We start from the raw sequence: 21,546 nt of genomic DNA on the forward strand, positions 1-21,546 counted from the left end.
TACTGTGTCGCCTGGGTCTCCCTCCTTATCTCCTCATTTTTCTTCCATCTAAATTAGTGTTAGCCGTCTTTTAAGCATATTCTCTTTTTTCACCCACTCGTAAAATTTTCCCCAAATTTCATAATACTCTGTCTTATCTTTAGTTATCATTGTTACGATTAGGGTTATTTCTGTCTTGAGGACAGCCCATCTCAGAATACATGCATCTGGAGAACAAAGTTGCAAGAGGGATATGTCTCCATCACCCCAGAGGAAATGACCACCATAAGGAACAAAATGCTGAACACGCATAGGCCTTGGCCTAGTCCAGGGATAGGACTAGGATAGCATGGCTGGCTCAGGAATTCTGGGAGTTGAAGTCCACGAGTCACAAAAGAGCCAAGGCTGCCTACCCCTGGCCCTAGTCCAGCTGGATTGTTCTGATGATGGTCTTTGTAGAAAACTGCCTAGCGTTTCTTCTCCACATTTTCTCCTACTTTACCCCACCCGCCTGATGCTTAGATCTGCCTTGGCTTGTGGTTTTATGCTGCTTGCAACTGCAATTGCCATTTTATTGCTGTATAAGCTGTCCGGAATGTTTCCGGGTGTGTGGATGATATTGGTCTGAAAATAGCTAGAGAAAATGGCGAGATAAACATTTCCTAACCTTTGTCACTCTCAGGGGCTACTTTGTACCGAAGGCTCAAAGAATATGTGCTGACAGAGGATGAGTTGAAGGAGCATGGCTACCCGTTACCGTGTCCCGAGAGACCTGGCCGGGCTGTTGTCTTTGCTGTGGAGGAGAAGAAATTGACTGATGGTGAGTTGTGCTGGACCAGAGAGTTTCTGACTCTTAAGAACCATTCAGATGTTTTGTTTAATGGGAAGAAGAAGAGAGGTCAGGAAAGGAACCTTCAGCCAGTATATTCCCTTCAAGGCAGACATCCCCACTGACTGCTTGTGGATGGGATGTTAATGAGCTTTTAAGCATCTTCTGAAGCTACTTACTATAGATATTATTTTATTTTTGCACGTAGACCCTTTGTTCCTGTGCTAAACCGTGAAAATTTGCAACTCCTATAACAGCAGGTCACATTTTAAATAGGTTCAGACAGAACTCTGTCTGTAGCACCAGACTGGAGCAAGCTGTGAACAGTGAGAGTTTCCGTTTGCACTAAATACAATTGAGAAATGCAGAGTGATGCCAGTGATGGACATGCGATGTCCATTGTGGTCTCCTGGATCCTTGTGTTGGAGTGTTCTGTGTACTTGCAAATCCTCTGGATCTAAGGATCAGTATGTTGGTTTGAATACATAGGAGGAAAAACAGGAGAAGATTACAGATGGCTGTCCTGTTTGTAGGTTTTCTGTTCTGGCTAGGTTTCAAGGTGTTTAGACCATCCCTGAAGGTCTTCTCTTGAATTGCTAGGCCATTCCAGAGGTGCAGGCACATGAACTACAAGTAGTCCTCGACATAGAACCATAACTGACCCTAGAATTACAGTTGCAAGTCGTTGAAGTAGTACGTTGAGACATCACATGACTGGACCCAATTGAAATTGTGGACTCCGTTATGCTTGTTAAGTCGAGGACTAAACAAGCATAATTGAATCCAAAATTTCTATTTCTAAGCAAGACATAGAAAGAGTGCAGAGAAGAGCAACAAAGATGATCGGGGGACTGGAGGCTAAAACATATAAGGAACGTTTGCTGGAATTGGGTATGTCTGGTCTAACGAAGAGAAGGACCAGGGGGGACACGATAGCAGTGTTCCAATATCTCAGGAGTTGCCACATGGAACAGGGAGTCAAGCTATTCTCCAAAGCACCTGAAAGCAGGACAAGAAGCAATGGATGGAAACTAGTCAAGGAGAGAAGCAACCTAGAACTAAGGAGAAACTTCCTGACAGTTAGAACAATTAACCAGTGGAACAACCTGCCTCCAGAAGCGGTGAATGCTCCAACACTGGAAGGTTTTAAGAAGAACCTGGACAGCCATTTGTCTGAAATGGTATAGGGTTTCCTGTCTGAGCAGGGAGTTGGAGTAGAAAACCTCTACTTTTTATTATTATTATTATTATTATTATTATTATTATTATTATTATTATTATTATTATTATTATATTATTATTATATTATTATTATTATTATTATTATTATTATTATTATTATTATTATTATTATTACATTTGTTAAGTGAGTTTTGCCCAATTTTATGACCTTTCTTGGCACAGTTGCTAAGTGAATCACTGCAGTTGATAAGTTAGTAACACTGCTATTAAGTGAATCTGGCTTCCCCATTGACTTTATCAGAAGACCTCAAAACCATGATCCCAGGACATTGCAACCATCATAAATACATGCTAGTTTTCAAGGGTCACATGACCATGGGGATGCTGCAACAGTCATAGGTGCGAAAAGTAGTCAGAAGTAACTTTTTTCCCCTGTTCTGTTGTAACTTTGAACAATCACTAAAAGAATAGTTGTAAGTTGAGGCCTCCCTGTATAATTTTTGCAGCGGTCGTTATGTGAATGCTGTGGGCATTAAGTGAACGCTACAGTCGTTGAGCAAGTAACTTTTCCCCAATGAGTGTTTTTCCCCTCAAAAACGAATTAAACACCAGAAACCAGCAAAAACGTCACACAAATCACAGTCACTGCAAATGGTTTGCCAATACCCAAAATACAATCGTGTGAATGTAGGGAGAAGTGCAGCTGCTGTAACTTTGAAAACAGATCACAAATGGCTTTTGGGAACTCTGTGGTAACGTTGACCAATTGTTAAAAGACATCAATCATAAACAGCACACTAAAAAGCAGAGACATCACCCTGTCAACAAAAGTGTGTATAGTCAAGGCCATGGTCTTCCCAGTTGCAATGTATGGCTGTGAAAGTTGGACCATAAGAAAGGCTGAGCGCCAAAGAATTGAGGCCTTTGAACTTTGGTGCTGGAGAAGACTCCTGCGAGTCCCTTGGACTGTAAGGTGATCAAACCAGTCAGTCCTAGAGGAGATCAACCCTGACTGCTCTTTAGAAGGCCAGATCCTGAAGTTGAAACTCAAATATTTTGGCCACGCAATGAGAAGGAAGGACTCACTGGAGAGGAGCCTAATGCTGGGAAAGATTGAGGGCAAGAGAAGAAGGGGACGACAGAGAAAGAGGTGGCTGGATGGAGTCACTGAAGCAGTAGGCATGAACCTAAATGGACTCCAGGAGATGGTAGAGGACAGGAAGGCCTGAAGGAACGTTGACCATGGGGTCGCGATGGGTCAGACACGACTTTGCAGCTAACAACAACATCACAACAACATAAATCATAAGGCAAGGACTACCTGTAGTGAAGAAGAGATTGGTGATCTAGGGGGTGTCCTGTGTCTGAGGACACATTTCAGAGGTTGTGGTCTGTCAGTCTATCTGTCTATTTAACAGTCTTAAAATGCCACCTCAGAATCCAGTAGAGCGATTGCCCCAGAAGGCTTCAAGGCTGGTGCTAGGACCTTGGAAGCAAATAGAGGGCCCAGGGCCCAGGCTAGGTTGCAGCTCTTCCAGATCTGAAGTAGCCAACACAGAGAGAAGACTTCTGTCAGAGACAGCAAAAAGTTAAATGTCAGTCATAAGAGGAGCACTAGGCCAGGTAAACGGATTCCGTCCCTATGTCTAAAGCAGTTCCCTGTGTTCGTTGCCATCAGATCAGAGGAAGGTGTGGTTTTGGCATGATAAGCTGGCAGGTACAGTACAGTAACCATGGTCAGAACAAACAACGATGGGGTCTGAAAGTGAGGGGGGAATTGATGAAATACAGCAATGTGTTTAATCTCTGGGTATTTAATAATCTTCCCCTTTTCTCATATTCTTTCATGCTGTTGCGGCAGTTACAATTGCCCTAGAAGAGGCCTTAGCCAAGAGTAAGGGGCTTCCAGACTGAGGGGTTTTAATTTAATTTAATTTAATTGGGTTTTAGTTTAACTTCAGGGATTGTAATTTAATTAATAGTTTTAATTGATTTTAATTTTGTATACTATGTATTTTAATTTTCCCTGTAAACTGCCCTGAGTCCTACGGGAATAGGGCGGTATATTAAATAAATAAATAAATAAATAAATAAATAAATAAATAAATAAATAAATAAATAAATAAATAAATAAATAAATAAATAAATAAAATTTGTACATCCTTCAACGACAGAAAGGAACTGTCTTTTTTCCCCCCATAGATTTCAGTCTTTTTGGTAGACCCCATATGTCAGGGTAATACCAACCAGGTCTTCCTCAGCTGAATGACTGCAAACTTTCTGCCGCAAGAAACAAAACTTTTCTCCAGTATGAATGAGGATGTTGACACGCAAAGTGTGTTTTGTCTGTCTGAACTCCAGGTAGTCCTTGACATACAACCTTTCCTTTAGTGACCATTCAGAGTTACAATGGCACTTACAACTGTCTCGGCATCCCCACTGTCATGGGAACAAAATTCAGGCGCCTGGCAACATGGTCCTGGGATCGCGGGATTGTCATTTGCAACTTTCCCAGCCGGCTTCCCACAAGAGAAGTCAATGGGGGAAGCTGGCTCGCTTAACAACCAAATGATCCACTTCACTGCAGGAGCTTGCTTAACAACCGTGGCAAAACAAGGTAGCTAAAAAAGGGGTGCAACTCACTTCACAACCGATTTGCTTACTAAACTGGAAATTCACTTCCAGTTGTGGTCGCAAGCCGAGTGTTTTAGAAGAAAGGACCGAGAGCCCAAAATCTATACTTTTTCACACACTTCTTTTTCTTCTGGAAGGTTCTTGCAGGATTTGCTGTCGTTGTGGCACAGAATACATGGTAACATCTTCTGGAAACTGTGTCCGTAAAGAAGAATGCATCCATCACTGGGGGAGATTGCGCAAGCAGAGAGGTAATAGTTTTACATTCTTTTTTTTAAAAAAAACATATTCTTTCTCCAGTGGAATTCAAAGTGCATGACATTGATTTTTATCCTGACAGGAAACCTGTGAGGTTTTGCACAGATGGCGTTTTGCAAGCTGATCTGAGAGCTCAGACAGCTAGGTTTTAGTTCTCTGCTCGTGGCCGTGTATTTCTCCGTTCTCTAATAGTAATGTCACGTAGTCAGATGGCCCTTTGGATATTGGAGGACAATGAGAAAAAAAATGAGAGAAGCCTTTTTCAAAAGGCAGCCTGACTTGTCTTTTTGAGAAAGAAGACGTTTCTCTTCTCATCCAAGAAGCTTCATCAGTTGCGACTGGATGGTGAGGGAAATGGAAGGATAGGATGGAAGGATAGGATCCCCCCCCCCCACAGTCCAGTCACAACTGATGAAGCTTCTTGGAAGGGAAGTAAAAGGCCTTGTTTTTCTTTCTCAAAAAACAGTCCAGTTACTTTTTGAAAAAGCACCTTTTGAGACAACTACGACCTGGATGATGAGAATCTCCACAGACATCACACTTTGGCATTATTTTTATTTATTTTTTTAATTTTAATTCCATTTATATCCCGCCCTTCTCCGAAGACTGGGCGGCTTACAAGCTTAGCAGTAGCCTTCATTCTATGTATATGCCTGCTTATTAGGGCTTTCACACAAACCCCCAAGCGGCATTATTACAAAGTCAGCTTATTGCCCCCAACAATCTGGGTCCTCATTTTACCTACCTCGGAAGGATGGAAGGCTGAGTCAACCTTGAGCCTGGTGGGATGTGAACCTGCACTAATTGCAGGCAGCTGGTGTTACTTAAGGAGGCATTAGCCCACTGCTCCACCAAGGCTCTTTGTTCCCTCAGACTCTGTTTATATATCAAGAGGGCTTTTGTGAAGCTCCGATAACATTCAGTAGCAAAGATTTGCAAACATTTAGAAAAAAAAATCCCAAATGAGTAAATAATTCATCCAGAGCATTTTATAACATGCAAGGTTATTGTTGTTTTAAGTAGGAAGCATAAGGACACAATTGAAAGACAATAAACACAATCATGTTTGCGACAGAGACAAAATGGGATCCACTTCATTAGAATCACCTTACCTGGGACCAATTGTCATCAAACCCCAGTCCTCCAAGAACTAGCCTGTAATCCTTTTAGAGATTATTTAAATGATACGGCTTACAAATCTTTCAGAAGTAAGCTATTTTAGCTTTCCGTGTTCATTATGCAATTGCTCATACTACTGTTTGCTTTCTTTTTCCTTTGGCATCATTTTCCTAGCCTGCATCTTCATTATAAGTAATAATTTTAAACATAACCCTCCCCAAGTAGTTTGATAGAAAGGAATTGTGTTAGTATTGAAATCAGGATTATCTCAACCAGACTAGTTTTTGCTTAATCTTTGATTGATGGTTTTGTGCACAGTGAAGGTTTCCCACTTAGCATTTCTCTCTCTCTCTCTCTCTCTCTCTCTCTTTTTGCAGTGCCAGGTGGCTGGGAAACACATTATAGCTGTTGTTCAGGAGCCGTGGGTTCACTCGGATGCCAAATTGCAAAAGTATGTAACCATGTTAAGTCAAACCATGAAGTACCAGGTAAAGTGGACCACCTTCTCTCTAAGCATAGTCACAGCTTTGCCGCTTTGATCTCTGTTTCATAGAAGTTGCTTTGGAGATGCTTTTCAATCTTATTTTGGCTTGAAAAAAGCCATGGCTCCTTCTATCAGCTATTCTCTGTAGTAATAGGACAAAATATTTCATTTACTGTTAAGTTTGTGATAGCGGTCTAATGCATTAGAGCAGGGATGTTCAGCCTTGGCAATTTTGAAGATTTTGTGGATTCAACTCCCAGAATTCCTCAGCCAGCATGGGAGTTGAAGTCCACAAGTCTTAAAGTTGCCAAGGTTAGGTACCCCTGCATTAGACTTTGGATGGCCTAGAAGAGGAACGTCAAACTGCCAGCCCGCGGGCCGGATGCATCATAGCGAAACCGTGCCAGCCCCATTGCCGGCAATGGCAAAAAAAGTCACAGCACGTCACGTGACGTTGCGAGTTTGACACCCCTGGCCTAGAAAATCCAGCAAACAGTAAAAACACACACCCAAATAAGCAGCCCAAACTTAAGACTTTATCCGAATGCTAACGGATACAACGGGACCCCACAAATGCATCAGTACACACATGAAATCCAGGCCCATGAACAAATGCAGGTTTTAAGGGCTTTCCAGAACCCGAGGAGAGGGAGTGCCATTTGCCTCTCACAGGGAATGCTGCTCCCTAGGCAGAGACAGAGAAGGCCCACTTCCTCAGTCCCACAAGATGGCAGCATTTAATAGAGGAGCTGTTCAAACATACTGGATTGGCTGAGACAATTGGAAATACGCGGCCGCTCCAGGGCCACTCAAGAAAACGAGGCTCTATGCCATGAAGCACATGGGCCATTATATCAAAAATATTTCCTCCTCTTCTTACCACGAGGGTTAATTTCATCCAGTTAGTCATTGTGGCTTGTTAAAATCTTCAGCAGACATGAATTTTCTGTAAGAGCTTGAGAGGGAAGCTTAGAACGGGGCCCTGGCTACCGAGGACAATGCTGCAGTCTCAACTGAGTTAACACTTTCCCCAAATAGAAGGACGGGGATCAAAGAATCACAGAATGTAAGGTCTGGAAGGGATCTTTGAGGTCATCTAATCCAACCATGTGCTCCGTGCAAGAGTCCGCTATTGTAGTATCTCCAACAGATACTCCCTTCAACTTCTGTTCAGACTCCTCCAGTGAAAGCTGTTCCTGAGGCAGTCTGCTCTATGGTGGAACAGCTCTTGGCATTTGGGAAATTTGCTTGATGACCAACCCAAATCAACTTTCTACTTATTTTAAATCCGTTGTTTCTTGTCTTTTTTTTCCCCCCTGGATCAGTGTTACCCCATCTTGTACACAACAGCCTTTGAGATACTTGAAGGCAGCTATCACATCTTTGTGTATTTCCCCCCCCCCCCCTTCTAGACAAGACATACCCAGTATATTTCCTCAGAAGTTTTTTTTTTCCTTCCAGGTCTGGTATCATCTAAGTTCTCCTCTGAACATATTCCAGTTTAAGAAAGCCCTTCCTAAAATATCAACCTGGTGTTTCCCAAGTATGATCTAAACAAAAAATTCTCCTGAACTTAATATTAGGCTTTGGTTGATCCAGCCTAAGACTGTGTGTACTTTTTTTTTCAGCTGGATCGTGCTGTTAGCACGTGTTCGACCCACCACTACCACCCCCTTATCCCAAAGCTATAATTCAGAGTATATCGTGATTACATAGTAACCCTGGTCACAGTATGAAGACGTCCGCAGGACTTTCCTTGACACAGAATAAGGGAAAATGATGGTAGGAGAAGGAAGTAATTCTGCACAGGCCCGAGGCTGCTGCATTTCTTGAGGAAATGGGCTTCTCCACTCAGAGAGAGATTGGGGCTCAGTGCATTTAGAGGGATATAGAAATAGAGCTGTGAGGAAAACTAAAGGAGATCAGATCTTTTTGCTCTCCAGAGATTTTAGTCCACACCTCTCTAAAAGGTAAAGGTTCCCCCGCACATGCGTGCTAGTCGTTTCCAACTCTAGGGGCTGGTGCTCATCTCCGTTTCAAAGCCGAAGAGCCAGCGCTTGTCCGAGGATGTCTTCGTGGTCATGTGGCCGGCATGACTGGATGCCAAAGGCGCACCTTCCCACCGTAGTGGTCCCTATTTTTCTACTTGCATTTTTATGTGCTTTCGAACTGCTAGGTTGGCAGAAGCTGGGACGAGTAACAGGCGCTCACTCTGTTACGCGGCGCTCGGGATTCGACCCGCCAAACTACCGACCTTCTGATCGACAAGCTCAGCGTCCTAACCCACTGAGCCGCCGCGTCCCTACTAGGAGCGGGTAAAATGTTTTGTGCTCAAGCCTGACGCTCCTGGGAGCTGTCTTGATACGTCCCCATTTTCAAGATGGCCTTTTCCACCGTAAAGATGATGGGATATTGGGCCCACTATCAAGGTTCCTTATCTACATTATAGGAGAAGTACATCCTGTTCGCGCCCCCCCCCCCCCCCGCCGAGACATCACAAGTTTTGCTCTTTGAAAAGATTTGCTGTCCAGATAGACTTGTTTATTTTCTGTGTGGTTCTCTCGGATGTTCTCGAGAACTTCTGTCAGTTTTTTTTATTATTAATATTATTGTTCTGTAACAAAGCGAGGGCGTTCTCTTTCACTCTTGTAATTGTTATTGATCTTTTGATTCTGCGTTATGGAGCAAGTCAGTTTTCAGTCTTCTCTCCACCCACCGGTAAAAAAAAAAAAAAAAAGGTAACCTTTACTTCCCATATCGTGTTTACTCAGGTTGGCATTTTGCAAGACCACCGGTCTGGTCTGCTAACTAAAAGTGGGCAAGATTGGAGTCCTCCCGATCCTTTCTCCGGGCATCGCTTTTTAACGCTTGTTTAATTCTTCCCCCACTCTCACCTTAAGCAACATGTCCATGACGGCCGGAAGGAAAGTCTGGAAGGTTTTGTGAAGACGTTTGAAAAGTTGCCACGGGCAGGTGGGCATCCTGGCATCTACGCCTTGGATTGCGAAATGGTAGGTTGGCGATGCATATAGAGAATGACCTTAAGGATTCCATCTTTCTTCTGGAATGTGTACTTAAATGTTGCGCCCCAACGGAAACACCTTTGACACCACCGTGCATGCTCAGTGAAGAGTTTGGGTAAGACAGAAAGGGTTTTCGAAGTAAAACAAGGCTGTTGAGATTCAAGAGGAGGCAATCAGCAAGCACATAAACCGGGATGTGGTTAAAGAAGCCAGGATGGTGGCCACAAGGGCACAACTGAAGGGTTTGCATTGTAGAAGTAGAAAACAAAAACTCAACTGGGAAAAAAAATGGTGAGAAGGCAGTCCCAGAAGAGGGACTGTGCTCAAGAGTCCACCAAATGGTGCCTGCCTTGAGTTCAGGGAAAGGTTTCGGGGGAGATGGAATACACGGGTGCATTCTGGAAGAGGGAAGAATCTAGAAGCCTGAACCAAAATTTCATCACATTTCCATAATTCGTGTGTTTGCAGAATTGAACTTTTTAATAAAAATTCTAGTCTGAGCATCATTGAGACCACCTGCTGCCGGCGTCAACTTCCCTCCGCCCTGTGCGTTCCCACAGAGAGGGCCTCCTCAGGGTGCCTTCGGTCAGAGAATGTCGGCTGGTGGCCCCCAGGGGGAGGGCCTTCTCTGTGGGCGCTCCGGCTTTATGGAACCAACTGCCGGTTGAGCTCCGGACGGCACCGGACCTTCGCTCCTTCCGGCGCGGTCTGAAGACCCATTTATTTGAACAAGCTGGCCTGGCCTGATGGGGGATGTTAGGGTTTTTAATGGGTTTTTATATTGTTAATGTTTTATCTGGGCGATTATTTAATTCTCTTTTAATTTTTGTATTTTCTATTTATATATGCCCTGTTCACCGCCCTGAGTCCTTCGGGAGAAGGGCGGTATATAAATTTAATAAATGAAATGAAATGAAATGAGAAGGGGCTCAGGCACAGATGTACCTGCTATGTCCCTTCCCCCAAGCTGGTGCTTTTTTAGGTTTGTTGAAGCTGCATCCCTTAGCATTCCCATCAGTCTAGCTCTGCTGGTTGGAATTTTGGGAGTTGCAGAGGAGAACATCTGGTGAGGCGGGCGGCTATCCGAGCAGAGGGATCTAGGACTGGTCCTTGGTACTAGACTTAACCCTAGCCGAGAACGTTACTGTAGAGATAAAATATAGAGCGGAAGGTACCAATTACAATTTCTGAACTCCTCAGAAAGAAGGCAGAAGAGAAATGTGGTTAAAATAAGGCATACCGAGTCCCACGCCTAAATTACTGGAAACTTTTCTGAATCATGTTTTTTCCCCCTGATTCTTTTTCACGTCTTTCCCTCTGATTGCAAAATTGGCTTGAGGTCTGATGAATGGCTGTTGTTGCCCAACAGCTGGTGGGAACCTCTCCTAAAACATGCTTTCTTTGTGTCTCTCGCCTCTTGTCTTCTGCAGTGTTACACTAAGCAGGGTTTAGAGCTGACGCGTGTCACTGTGATCAACTCAGACCTGAAAGTGGTCTACGATACCTTTGTCAAGCCAGACTCCAAAGTTGTGGATTACAACACTCGGTGAGGCCCCCACAAATTGTGAAAATGCACGAGGAACACAAACAAAAGTCTGCGCGCTTGGTGACAGCCGTTGAGTGGCCAGGGTATCTGCTAAGCATCTGCACCTTTAGACTTGCCTGCTGAAGCCGTAGAAAGAAAGCCATGTGGCACAAGCTAGGCTGGCCCAGCTTCCTCCATGCGGGATTTCTGAGTTTCAGCAGGCGATCTTCCATTTTTTGAACTTCAGATTCATTGCCTTGTTCTCTGCTTGTCCTGGTTTGTGAATCAGAAAAACTAATTCAGAACATTTGCACTCCCAAACCGTTGGATCCGTCTAGATCACATCGCCCCAATAAATGAGCTGGGTATTTTTCCTATGGGGAGAACCTGCTTTTCACGTTTCTTTCTGGGTTATTGCTCTGAACTTTGTTCTTTCCAATAAGGCAGGCCCGGGAGCACTTTTTGTGGCGATATTTACAAACGTGTAATATCGAGGAGAGGTCAGAGGGCGCGTGTGACACACGTGGGTGGTGCTGGATTTGAGGGGGAAGTTGAATTTGTGTTGTACCTGCATTCCTGCCCATATTACAGTTTTTATCTATTTCCCAGCACAAGATGGTGGGGAAGCGTTCCTTCTGTTTTTAGCCATCCTCGTCGGGGGGTGCTGCCAAAAAGAAACCGGGGTCCATTTTGCTCGAGAGGTTTTGTGAAAGAAAAGGGAGGAGGTTCTCTCAGCAGGAGTTAGCCTACAGTTACACACGTGATGGGTGGTTACCATATGTCTGAAAAGCAGCAGAATTTCAAAACAGAACAAAACAGCTGACGATACCAGTTTTCCTTGGCAGGTTTTCAGGTGTGACAGAGGCAGATCTGGAGAACGCGTCAATAACTCTTCGGGATGTCCAGGCGGTTCTCTTGAGTATGTTCAGCGCAGAAACTATCCTGATAGGCCATAGTTTAGAAAGTGACTTGTTTGCACTAAAGGTAAACGTTGCATGGAAACACACACATGTTTTACATACGCCCTTCCCCCTGACATGATGGCCATAGCTAGTTGATGGGCAAATCCATTGCCTTCTCTGGCCTGTCTTTTAAGACGCACTTCCTTGAAACATACACTCTTGTATTTAAGCACTTTTAATTAAAAGTCCAAAAGGAAAGAAAGAATGTACGGAAGAATCCAATAAATATTCTTCTTCCTTCCCTTACTAGCTTATCCACTCTATGGTGGTAGACACAGCTGTCGTCTTCCCTCACCGCCTGGGTTTGCCTTACAAGCGGGCATTGCGTACGTTGATGGCAGATTACCTCAAGCGCATCATCCAGGATAGCGGTAAGACTTTGGGGCAAAAATGAGGACCCAGATTGTTGGGGGCAATAGGCCGACTCTGTAAACGGCTTAGAGAGAGCTGCAAGGCACTATGAAGCGCTATATAAGTCTACCTGTTATTGCTATTGCTCTTTAAGGTCATTTGCAGTGTCTCGTGATCCCCTGTCTGCAACTTAAAATATATATTTTTTTTACTGGAAACCAGTGTTTGTTTCCAGTTTCCAGCAAAAAAAAAAAAAAGAAGCCCATTGTGGATAATGAATTTGCTTAATGATCACTGTGTTCTCTTAATCACTTAACAGTGATTCAACTTAATGCCCACCGCAATAAACTTTGCTGCCTTTTGAAAAAACAACATTTTTAAAAAAATCTACGTAATATATTACTCCTCTTAACTTAGATACAATTGCCCCTTCCCCCAGAGTAATAGCTAATTTCCCCTCCCTCCCATATGGCAAAATGCTTAACTCCTCTCCTTTTGGAAAAATGGTTAAAATCTGTCCCCCGTCGTCCCCCCCCCCCCCGCCCGCAAGGTATCTGAGTCCAGTTGAACAGAGTTCCCTTTTGCTTCTTTTATGATAGTGTTTGGTGCCGCTTTCTACGTTGGGTATGCTTTTTAATGTCGTGTTTAGTTTGGAGTTTTGCTTGTTTTTTACTGTATGCTACCCAGAGTCGCACCATTCAGGTTAGGTGGGCCTGTAAACCCCATGCCGTAAGTAAATGAATGGCTTCTTATTTTTCTGGTTGCTAACAGTGGAAGGTCATGACTCCAGTGAGGATGCCCGAGCCTGCATGGAGCTGATGATCTGGAAGATCAAGGAAGATGCCAAAGTGAAGCGATGATCCGCCTCCACGCTGCTGCTATTCTCCTTCGCATTTTTATCACAGGGCAATAATAAAAGCCTGCAGAGACACACCTGTAGCCAGCAGCGGACCCTTCCCAGACTTTTCCCCCCTCTCGGTTCACAGGTGTCCCGAGGAATTGGGAGCGAGCAGCTCCTTTGGCTGGCAAAGCGACGGGCCAGGTCTGCGTGCCCAGGCATTGTAGTCAAGGCGAAATGCATTGTGACCCAAGAAAGTCAGCCATCCCTGTGGTGGGGGAAGGGTTTGGAGACAGACGTATCATAGAAGATCGGAATAACTTCCAAGAGGCACTGAGTTCCACTATTCCCTCTTCCCCTGTCCTATTTATGGACTTTAAAAGCTAGCTTTAATTTACATGTTTTATATATATATTTAATTTGGGGTCTTGCGATTGGCCTTGGGCTACAGGAATGGCGGAAAAGGCGGTCATGGACCCACGTCTGTCAAGAAAGCAAGCCGAAGCGGTGATGAAGGGATGCGGGCTTCATTTTAGGGAGGGAAGCCGGGAGCAGAGCTGCACAGGTGGAAGGAACCTGGCTCAAGAAGCTCTACTGAAACACAGGACCTGGAAAGGGAGAGTTACGCACAGCAGAGGAGGTCACGGGCAGAAGAATAAAGCTATGGAAAGTCAGGGATTTCAGGCCTCGGGGTGTGACTCCAGACGCGCTTTCCTGCTTAGGTCTTGACTGTAAGAGACCAGAGACGCTCCCAAGTGAGAAGCTGCTACCAAACTGCTGCAGGAAACAATCCAGATGGCTTTGGTCTGTGCTGCTGGTAGCATTTCTTTGAAACTACTGAGGGGGCAAAGCTGCCCACTGACCCTGTATCCCTCCCTGCTCAGGAAGTTGTTCAAACTAGCTGCTTCTGCCTTTGGCTCGGGGTAGGACTTACAGCCTTCCTGGCTTGAAAGTTAGCTTCTGTTTTCTGCAAAGGAGGAGAAAGAGGCAGGATCATGTTTGGCACTGATCACATTTTCAAAGGGCTGTTACACTCAAATTGGGAGGGAGAGGTGACGGGGAAAATTCATAACTTGCTCCCAAATTCTCCCTCTGGTTAAACTTGAATATTTTGTAGTAGGGACTTCCGGGGGCTTTTTTTTTTCCATCTCCAATGGCTTTTTTGTAATTGCCAGTTGAACAGTTGTGTATGAAGTCTGTCACTCTGGCCACTGAGTTGTTAAAATACAAGTACGTGGAATAAATTCTGTTGCCCTGCGGAGAGCTCCCACACCCGCCTCGCCTGTTTTCTCAGAAATAACGGGGATGTGAGACGACCCTGCTAATACAATGCGGACTTTTCTGTGCCTCTCACCATTGGAAGCGGGCCCCCACTTCCAGCAGTTGTCTCCCCCCCCCCACACACACAGGTGGGCAACTGGTTGTGCCCACAATTGACATTTCCACTAAACAATGGTTAGTAACACGGTTCCTTTGTTTTGTCAAAGGCCTTATCTTTTTATTCAACAGGCGCCTAAGGAGCACTCTTTACTCACCTTGTTCCAAGACTTCAACGCCCACGAGCCGTGGTGGTGCATTGGTTAGAATGCAGTGGTGCAGGCTACTGCTGCTGCCTGCCGGCTGCCTGCAGTTTCAGCAGTTCGGTTCTCACTGGCTCAAGGTTGACTCATCCTTTCATTTTTCCGAGGTCGGTAAAATGAGGACCCAGACTGTTGGGGGCAATCGGCTGACTCTGTAACCTGCTTAGAGAGGGCTGTAAAGCACTGTCAAGTGGTATATAGGTGCTACTGCTATTGCTTGTGAAAGACATCCTTATGTATTGTACAGTGTATGTTGGGTACCGATGTTGGTGGTCTAGTTAGGGATATTGGGTGCTGTGTGAGTAGCCAATTCTCAACAGTGACCGGTCTGTACTGGCCTTTAGAAGGGCTGTGTATTTTAGGCACGTCCGCGCAAAGCCTCCTTTAGACCTTAGCTATCAATTTTTACATCATTCTAATCTCTTCTGATGTGACAGTGAAGATGAGGTGCCTCACAGCAGTTAGGACCCAACCCATTGACCGCTCTTCAGATTGGTGGTGTGTGAATCCTGCCTGATGGAAGCTGAGGAACTGTACATTTCTCTTTTGACAGCATTGTGAATTTTAAGCCCCAGGACGGTTTGGAAAGCAAGAGGTGCATAAACCTGTCAAGAATTTTCCTGGGAAAAAATAGGTAAGATTTCCCTTGCAGAGTATATCGCACTCTGAAGCCCAGTGGGAGCATTTTAAAATGCTAGGAAATTCATGTTCCTATTAGGGCTTAGGCCAGTGTTTTTCCAATTTTGACAACTTTAAGACATGTACTTCAACTCCCAGAATTCCCCAACTAGCCATACTGGTGGGGAATTCTGGGAGTTGAAGTATGCAAGTCTTAAAGTCGCCAAGCTTGAACCCCCTTGGTCTAGGTCAGGGGTCAGCAACCTGAAACAGTGAAAGAGCCACTCGGAACTGGTTCCCTCACAAAAGGAAAAGCTGGGAGCCGCAAAAAATGTGCGTACATGCGTGCATGCGCAGAACAGGGTTTGACTGAAGAGTGGAGCCAAGGCGAGATATGCACCTACCCTGCATATTTGAATTGATTGGTTGAACTTTTTTAGTCCCACTTTTTTTTTTTTTGGACTGCACATGGCAGAGGACTGGGAGCCGCAGGAGACAGCTGAAAGAGCCGCATGCGGCTCCGGAGCCGTGGGTTGCAGACCTGTGGTTTAGGTAGTGAATCCTACCTTGGGATCTGGATGAACACTGCCAGAGTTCCCATTGAAATAGAGAGGCAGCACAGCCAGCTAGTTAGCAAGAAGCATGTTTTATAGATGTGACAGATAAATAAATATGACAAATACATGGGCAAAGCAGAATATTAATAATCCTGGCTTTGGTACTTTAAAAGATGGTGGGGTAGAATCCATCTTTCTTGCTCAGATATGCATGTTTTTATTTAGCATTAGAATAAAAGAGATGGTTTCATGAAAGGAAGATTCTTGGGGTGAGCAGATGATCTGTTTAACCAAAGGAATGTATTTGCACTACAAGCTTGTACCAGGATTAATACTGATTAATCCATCATTATTAGAGAGCTCAGATGCTCCCTAACCTCCAAGAATGAAAGTTCCCTAGACACCAACATGATGGTTAATCTTCTCCCCGCCCCCTTTCTGCTATCATTTTGATGTTTGCTGCTCACCAACCAGAGCCTGCCCTTTGCTCTTCCTTCACAGGCAAGATTTGAAATGACTTCTAAGTAGTTTAGACTTAGAAAAACAAGATCTCTTTTTTCCCCAGGCCAACCCAGCCATTCGGGGCTGCAATTCTTCTCTGATTGTAACACTGTACAGTAATAAAACTGTAGACTTTGTGTACGTTTAACTGTATACCTGTTAATACTATTTTGTATTTTTTTTAATAAAGCAAACTGTGGCATCCCTACGTAGCGTGATTGTAGGGGTGGAGGGCTATATGTATTGCATTCAGAAAGTATTCAGACCCCCTTCACTTTTGTCAACTTTGTTATGCTTCAGCCTGATTCTACAGTTGTTTAAATTCATTTTTTTCCTCATTGATCTACACCAGGGGTTCCCAACCGTGGGGGTGTGAGAAAATATTCCAGGGGGTGTGATAACTTGGGTTTTCAAAATTATAGTGTATATGCATAATTCATTACCGTTATTTCAAACTTTTGTAAGGGGTGCGAGAATATATCAGAAGCATTCTAAGGGTGCGGGCTATAGAAAAGGTTGGGAACCACTGATCTACACTCAGTACCCCATAATGGCAAAGTGAAAAGAGAATTATAGAAATGTCTGTAAATGTTGTAAAAAGAAAAAAAAACTTTATATCATATTGGCATAAGCTTTCAAGCCCTTTGCAACAACACTTGAAATTTAGCTCAGGTGCCTCCCATTTCTCTTGATTATTGCTGACATTTTTCTACACCTTGATTGGAGTCGACCTGTGGTAAATTAAATTGATTGGACATGATTTGGAAAGGCACACACGCCTCTATAGAAGGCCTCACAGCAGACAACATACTGTAGCAGAGCAAAAGCCATGAGGTCAAAGGAACTGCCTGCAGAGCTCAGAGACAGGATTATTGCAAGGCACAGATCTGGGGAAAGTTACAATAAAATTTCTTCTGCACTGAAGGTTGCTAAGAGCACAGTGGCCTCCATAATTCTCAAATGGAGGAAGTTTGGCACAACCAGGACTGTTCCAACAGCTGGTTGCCCAGTCAAACTGAGCAATCGGGAGAAGGGCCTTAGTAAGAGAGATGACCAAGAATCTGATGGTCACTCTGACCAAGCTCCAGAGATCCTGTGCGGAGATGGGACAGAGTTCCAGCAGGACAACTATCACTGCAGCCTTCCACAATCTGAGCTTTATTCTCTGGTCTGATGAAACCAAGGGTGAACTTCTCTGGTCTCAATTCTAAACATCATGGCTGGAGGAAACCAAGCACTACTCATCACCTGCCCAATACCATCCCAACAGTGAAGTGTGGTGGCAGCATCACTATGTGGGGTTTTTTTCAGCAGCAAGGACTGGGAGACTGGTCAGGGTTGAGGGAAAGCTGAATGGAGCAAAGTACAGGGATATCCTCAATGAAAACCTATTCCACAGTGCGTAGGACCTCAGACTGGGCTGAAGGTTCATTTTCCAACATGACAATGACCCTAAGCACACAGCCAAGGCAACACAGGAGTGGCTTAGGGACAACTCTCTGAATGTCCTAGAGTGGCCCAGCCAGAACCCTGATTTTAATCCTATTGAACATCTCCGGAGGGACCTGAAAATGGCTGTCCACCAACATTCGCCGTCCAACCTGACTGAGCTTGAGAGGGTTTGCAAGGAAGAACTTCAGAAAAAAACCCAATCCAGGTGTGCAAAGCTTGTCGCGTCATATCACAAAAGACATGAGGCTGTAATTGTTGCCAAAGGTGCTTCAACAAGATACTGAGGGAAGGGTCTGAATACTTAGCCAATGTGATATTTCAGTTTTTTTTTCCTTTTTAATAGATTGACAGACATTTCTAAAATTCTGTTTTCACTTTGTCATTATGGGGTACTGAGTGTAGATTAAGGAGGAAAAAAAGTGAATTTCAATAAGTGTAGAATCAGGCTGCAGCATAACAAAATTGACAAAAGTGAAGGGGGTCTGGATACTTTCTGAATGCACTATATATACACACATACATATACATATAAGGTAAAGGTAAAGGTTCCCCCGCACATGCGTGCTAGTTGTTTCCAACTCTAGGGGCCAGTGCTCATCTCCGTTTCAAAGCCGAAGAGCCAGCGTTTGTCCGAGGACGTCTCCGTGGTCATGTGGCCGGCATGACTGGACGCCAAAGGCACACGGAACGCTGTTACCTTCCCACCGTAGTGGTCCCTATTTTTCTACTTGTGTTTTTACGTGCTTTCAAACTGCTAGGTTGGCAGAAGCTCAGTCATCCAGGCCGTGGTTGTCCCAAAGGTGCTTTTTTTCAGCAGGCAACTGGACTTACTTGTTTTGGGACAACCATGGCATGAATGACTTTTTAGCTATGCACTTTGGATGAACACCCTTCGAATGGTGCGGGAGTATGCACGGATTTCCAAACATTGCAGACTGCAGGAACCATTTGCGCTTCAGTTTGAGAGGCAGGCAACACAGACTCCTCCCCAACAGCCTGCGCCTGTCTTCCACAAGGCAGGAAACATCCTGTAGCCAAGAAGGCTCCACGCACACTTGCCTACTCAGGTGACCCTGACGACACAGGTAAGCCTCCAAATGGCCCCAACGGCTCTCTAAAACAGGGCTCTTCAAACTTGGCCCTTTTATGACTTGTGGACTTCAACTCCCAGAATTCCTCAGCCAGCTTTGCTGGCTGAGGAATTCTAAGGAGTTGAAGTCCACAAGTCATAAAAGGGCCAAGTTTGAAGAGCCCTGCTCTACAAGAATGCAAATGACCAGCTGTCTGGTGGAGCAGTGGGCTAATGCCTCCTTAAGTAACACCAGCTGCCTGCAATTAGTGCAGGTTCGAGTCCCACCAGGCTCAAGGTTGACTCAGCCTTCCATCCTTCCCAGGTAGGTAAAATGAGGACCCAGATTGTTGGGGGCAATACGCTGACTTTGTAATAATGCCGCTGGGGGGGGGGGCGAAAGCCCTAACAAGCAGGCATATACATAGGATGAAGGCTACTGCTAAGCTTGTAAGCCGCCCTGAGTCTTGGGAGAAGGGCGGGATATAAATGGAATTAAAATAAAATAAATAAAATAAATATAAATCCTTCCATTCCCCACCATCCAGTCAGAGCCGAAGAAGCTTCTTGGATGAGAAGTGAACGGTCTTCAAGAAAGTCCAGTTGCCTCCTGAAAAAAAGCACCTTTGAGAATGACACTTAGCGTTTGATGTACAGGTAGTCCTCGACATTTAGTGACCGTTCAAAGTTACAACGGCACTGAAAAATATGACTTATGACTGTTTTTCGCAGTTACAACCTTCGCAGCATCTCCATGATCGTGTGATCAAAATTCGGATGCTTGGCAACCGGTTCATACTTATGACCGTTGCTGTGTCCCAAGGTCATGAGATCCCCTTTTGTAAGCAGAGTCAATGGAGAAGCCGGATTCACTTAACCTTATTACTAACTTATCAACTGTACTGATTTACTTAACAACTGTGGCAAGAAAGGTCATAAAATGGGGCAAAACTCAATAAATGTCTCACTTAACAACAGAAATTTTGGGCTCAATTGTGGTCGTAAGTCGAGGACTATCTGTACCTGAACATTTAAGACAGGGGTGCTCAAATCTGGCCACTGTAAGACTTGTGGACTTCAACTCCCAGAATTCCCCAGCCAGCCACTTGGCCACTTTAAGACTTGGCCACTTTAAGACTTGTGGACTTCAACTCCCAGAATTCCCCAGCCAGGCTGGCTGGGGAATTCTGGGAGTTGAAGTCCACAAGTCTCAAAGTGACCAAGTTTGAGGACCTCTGATTTAAGAGAAGAATCTTCTCTCCATTCACACTGAGGTCTCAGATGAGAGGCTGAAAGAGTTTCTACCGCAGCAGCCTGCAAGATAAATTGGATTTGAATGTGAAAGCAATCCAGTTGCTGATGTTTCTGTAATGTTCTCCTATCCTCTTCCAGTACATCTTTTTAAAATAAACTTTGGGATGATCTTGCTTTCTATTGGCAAGATGTATATGGGAGATGTACGTATGTGTTTTAAATGGCTTACACACAACTGTTGTATTAGGTTTCCCATTTAACAGCAAAAGGAAACTGCACCACATTTTTCAGCTCTGGTGCCTGTGAAATCTGGCAGCGTATCTGAGGGGATTCTCAAGTGTTGGCCACAAAGTGCCTGTCTCTAAATAATAAACGTGATCTCTGTTACTTCCAAATATAAGGTCTGTCTGTTCCAGCTGCATTTGCAAGCCCACCTGCTCATAAGGGCCCTTAATTTCTCCTCTGGGTCTGCTCCTTTTGGCATTCTTGATTGTTCTAGTTAGTAAAACAATTCTACAGGATTAAATCTCATGATCCATTTGATATGGGTTTGAGAAGCAACTAGGAACTGTAATTCTTATGGTAATGAGTCTTTTATTGATGCATTATATCCCAACATATCACAGAAAATACATCTCTGCTGTAAGAGCACATGCAGGCTTGATCTCAAAGTAGAGATAGAATCAAGATCAGGTCAAGTATTAGTACTGCTTTATAAAGCCCTAGTAAGACCACACCTCGAATACTGGAGCCAATCTTGGTCACCATATCACAAAAAAGATGTTGAGAGTTTGGAATAAATTCAGAGAAGAGCAACTAAGATGATCAAAGGCCCGGAGACCAAAACATACGAAGAACAGCTGTGGAACTTGGGTTTGGCTAGTCTAAAGAAAAGAAGAAATAGTTGAGACATGATAGCAGTATTCCAGTATCTGAGGGGGTGCCACAAGGAAGAGGGGGCCAGGTTGTTCAGAAGAGCACCAGAGGGAAGGACGAGAAACAATGGTTGGAAATTGATCAAAGAGAGAAGCAACCTGGAATTAAGGAGAAAGTTCCTGAGAGTGAGGAGAATCAACCAGTGGAACAGCTTACGCCCAGAAATCATGGGCACTCCATTACTGGAAATTTTCAAGACTGAACAATCACCTGTCTGAGATGGTATTGGTTCTCCTGCTTGAGCAGGGGGCTGGACTAGAAGACCTCCAATGTCCCTTCCAGATTCCTATTCTATTCTATTCTATTCTATTCTATTCTATTCTATTCTATTCTATTCTATTCTATTCTATTCTATTCTATTCTATTCTATTCTATTCTATTCTACTCTACTCTAC

General features: G+C 44.3%; 1 protein-coding gene across 7 annotated transcripts in view; it reads left to right on the forward strand.

The window, feature by feature from the left end:
- REXO1 (RNA exonuclease 1 homolog) overlaps window positions 1-16,644 on the forward strand; it is a 54,316-nt gene extending 37,672 nt beyond the window's left edge. The window contains exons 9-18 of one of the 7 annotated variants that reach the window (XR_014490837.1): window positions 662-799; window positions 4,762-4,875; window positions 6,379-6,452; window positions 9,386-9,496; window positions 10,939-11,054; window positions 11,879-12,017; window positions 12,246-12,366; window positions 13,636-14,871; window positions 15,318-15,630; window positions 15,935-16,644. Coding sequence is in view for 2 of the 7 variants with exons in the window: in XM_083349474.1 (XP_083205600.1) it covers window positions 662-799; window positions 4,762-4,875; window positions 6,379-6,452; window positions 9,386-9,496; window positions 10,939-11,054; window positions 11,879-12,017; window positions 12,246-12,366; window positions 13,118-13,206 (902 nt within the window). In the remaining 5 variants the exon portion in view is untranslated. Of the gene's footprint in view, window positions 1-661; window positions 800-4,761; window positions 4,876-6,378; window positions 6,453-7,946; window positions 8,600-8,661; window positions 9,497-10,938; window positions 11,055-11,878; window positions 12,018-12,245; window positions 12,367-13,117; window positions 13,278-13,635; window positions 15,631-15,934 lie in introns of those variants that run through there. The other 6 variants (XR_014490838.1, XR_014490835.1, XR_014490836.1 and 3 more) reach the window with 6 other exon arrangements.
- Window positions 16,645-21,546: the final 4,902 nt, after the last annotated feature.

Source organism: Vipera ursinii, assembly GCF_947247035.1.
Source record: "Vipera ursinii genome assembly, chromosome: 1".
Lineage (NCBI taxonomy): Eukaryota > Metazoa > Chordata > Lepidosauria > Squamata > Viperidae > Vipera > Vipera ursinii.